This window comes from Bison bison, unplaced genomic scaffold (genome assembly GCF_000754665.1).
Source record: "Bison bison bison isolate TAMUID 2011002044 unplaced genomic scaffold, Bison_UMD1.0 scf7180017864144, whole genome shotgun sequence".
Classification (NCBI taxonomy): domain Eukaryota; kingdom Metazoa; phylum Chordata; class Mammalia; order Artiodactyla; family Bovidae; genus Bison; species Bison bison.
Window position 1 is genome coordinate 587,455 of NW_011494716.1, and position 741 is coordinate 588,195.

A 741-nucleotide genomic window follows, 5' to 3' on the forward strand; every position below is an offset into this window, starting at 1 on the left:
AGCACAGTTACAGCAGCGCCAGCGACCCCCAGGGCCGCTGGGGGCTGGGCGCGCACAACTTCTGCCGGTGAGGGGCGGGGCCTGCGCGGGGCGGGGCTGGTGCAGGGTTGAGGGCGTTGTCCTGGGGCTGGGCCGCGGCGTGGGCGGAGCGGAGGTCTCCTCTGGGCGGGCCCAGGAGCCACCTTGAGGGCCTGCTTGTTCATTCGTTGTCCTGTCTGACTCTTTGCGACCCCGTTGGCTGCAGCACACCAGGCTTCCCTGTTCACTGTCTCCCGGAATTTGCTCAAACTAATGTCCACTGAGTCGATGATGCCATCCAACCATGCCATCTTCTGTCTCCCCCGTCTCCTGCTCTCAATCTTTCCCAGCATCAGGATCTTTTCCAATGAATCGGCTTAAGGACCTAAGGGCGGGGCCTAAGCGATGAGTGGAAACCTTTTCTGACCTGGGTCAGGCCTTAGGAGTCCAACTTTTTGCAGAGCCTCAGGTCAGACCTGGGCACCAAGGCGCCCATGAGGATGGGGCCTAGTCAGAGGGCAAGCTCTAGAGTGGGCCGGGCCCTTAGCGTTCAGCTCCTTTGAGAGACGTCTACTAGCGGTGACTGAGGGATTGGGGGTTCAGAGCCATAGCTGTGGTCTGAAGCGACGGGGACCAAGTTAAGTGGGAGGGCACTTCCCTGCTGAACCGCAAAGCTTAGGGCTCATCACGTCTGCTTTAAAGCAGACGTGATGAGCCCTAAGC

The 741-nt window shown here is 60.5% G+C and overlaps 1 protein-coding gene across 1 annotated transcript in view; it reads left to right on the forward strand.

The window, feature by feature from the left end:
* KREMEN2 (kringle containing transmembrane protein 2) overlaps window positions 1-741 on the forward strand; it is a 4,393-nt gene that overhangs the window by 283 nt on the left and 3,369 nt on the right. The window contains exon 2 of the mRNA XM_010840476.1: window positions 3-67. Within this exon, the coding sequence (XP_010838778.1) occupies window positions 3-67 (65 nt within the window). The remainder of the gene's footprint in view (window positions 1-2; window positions 68-741) is intronic.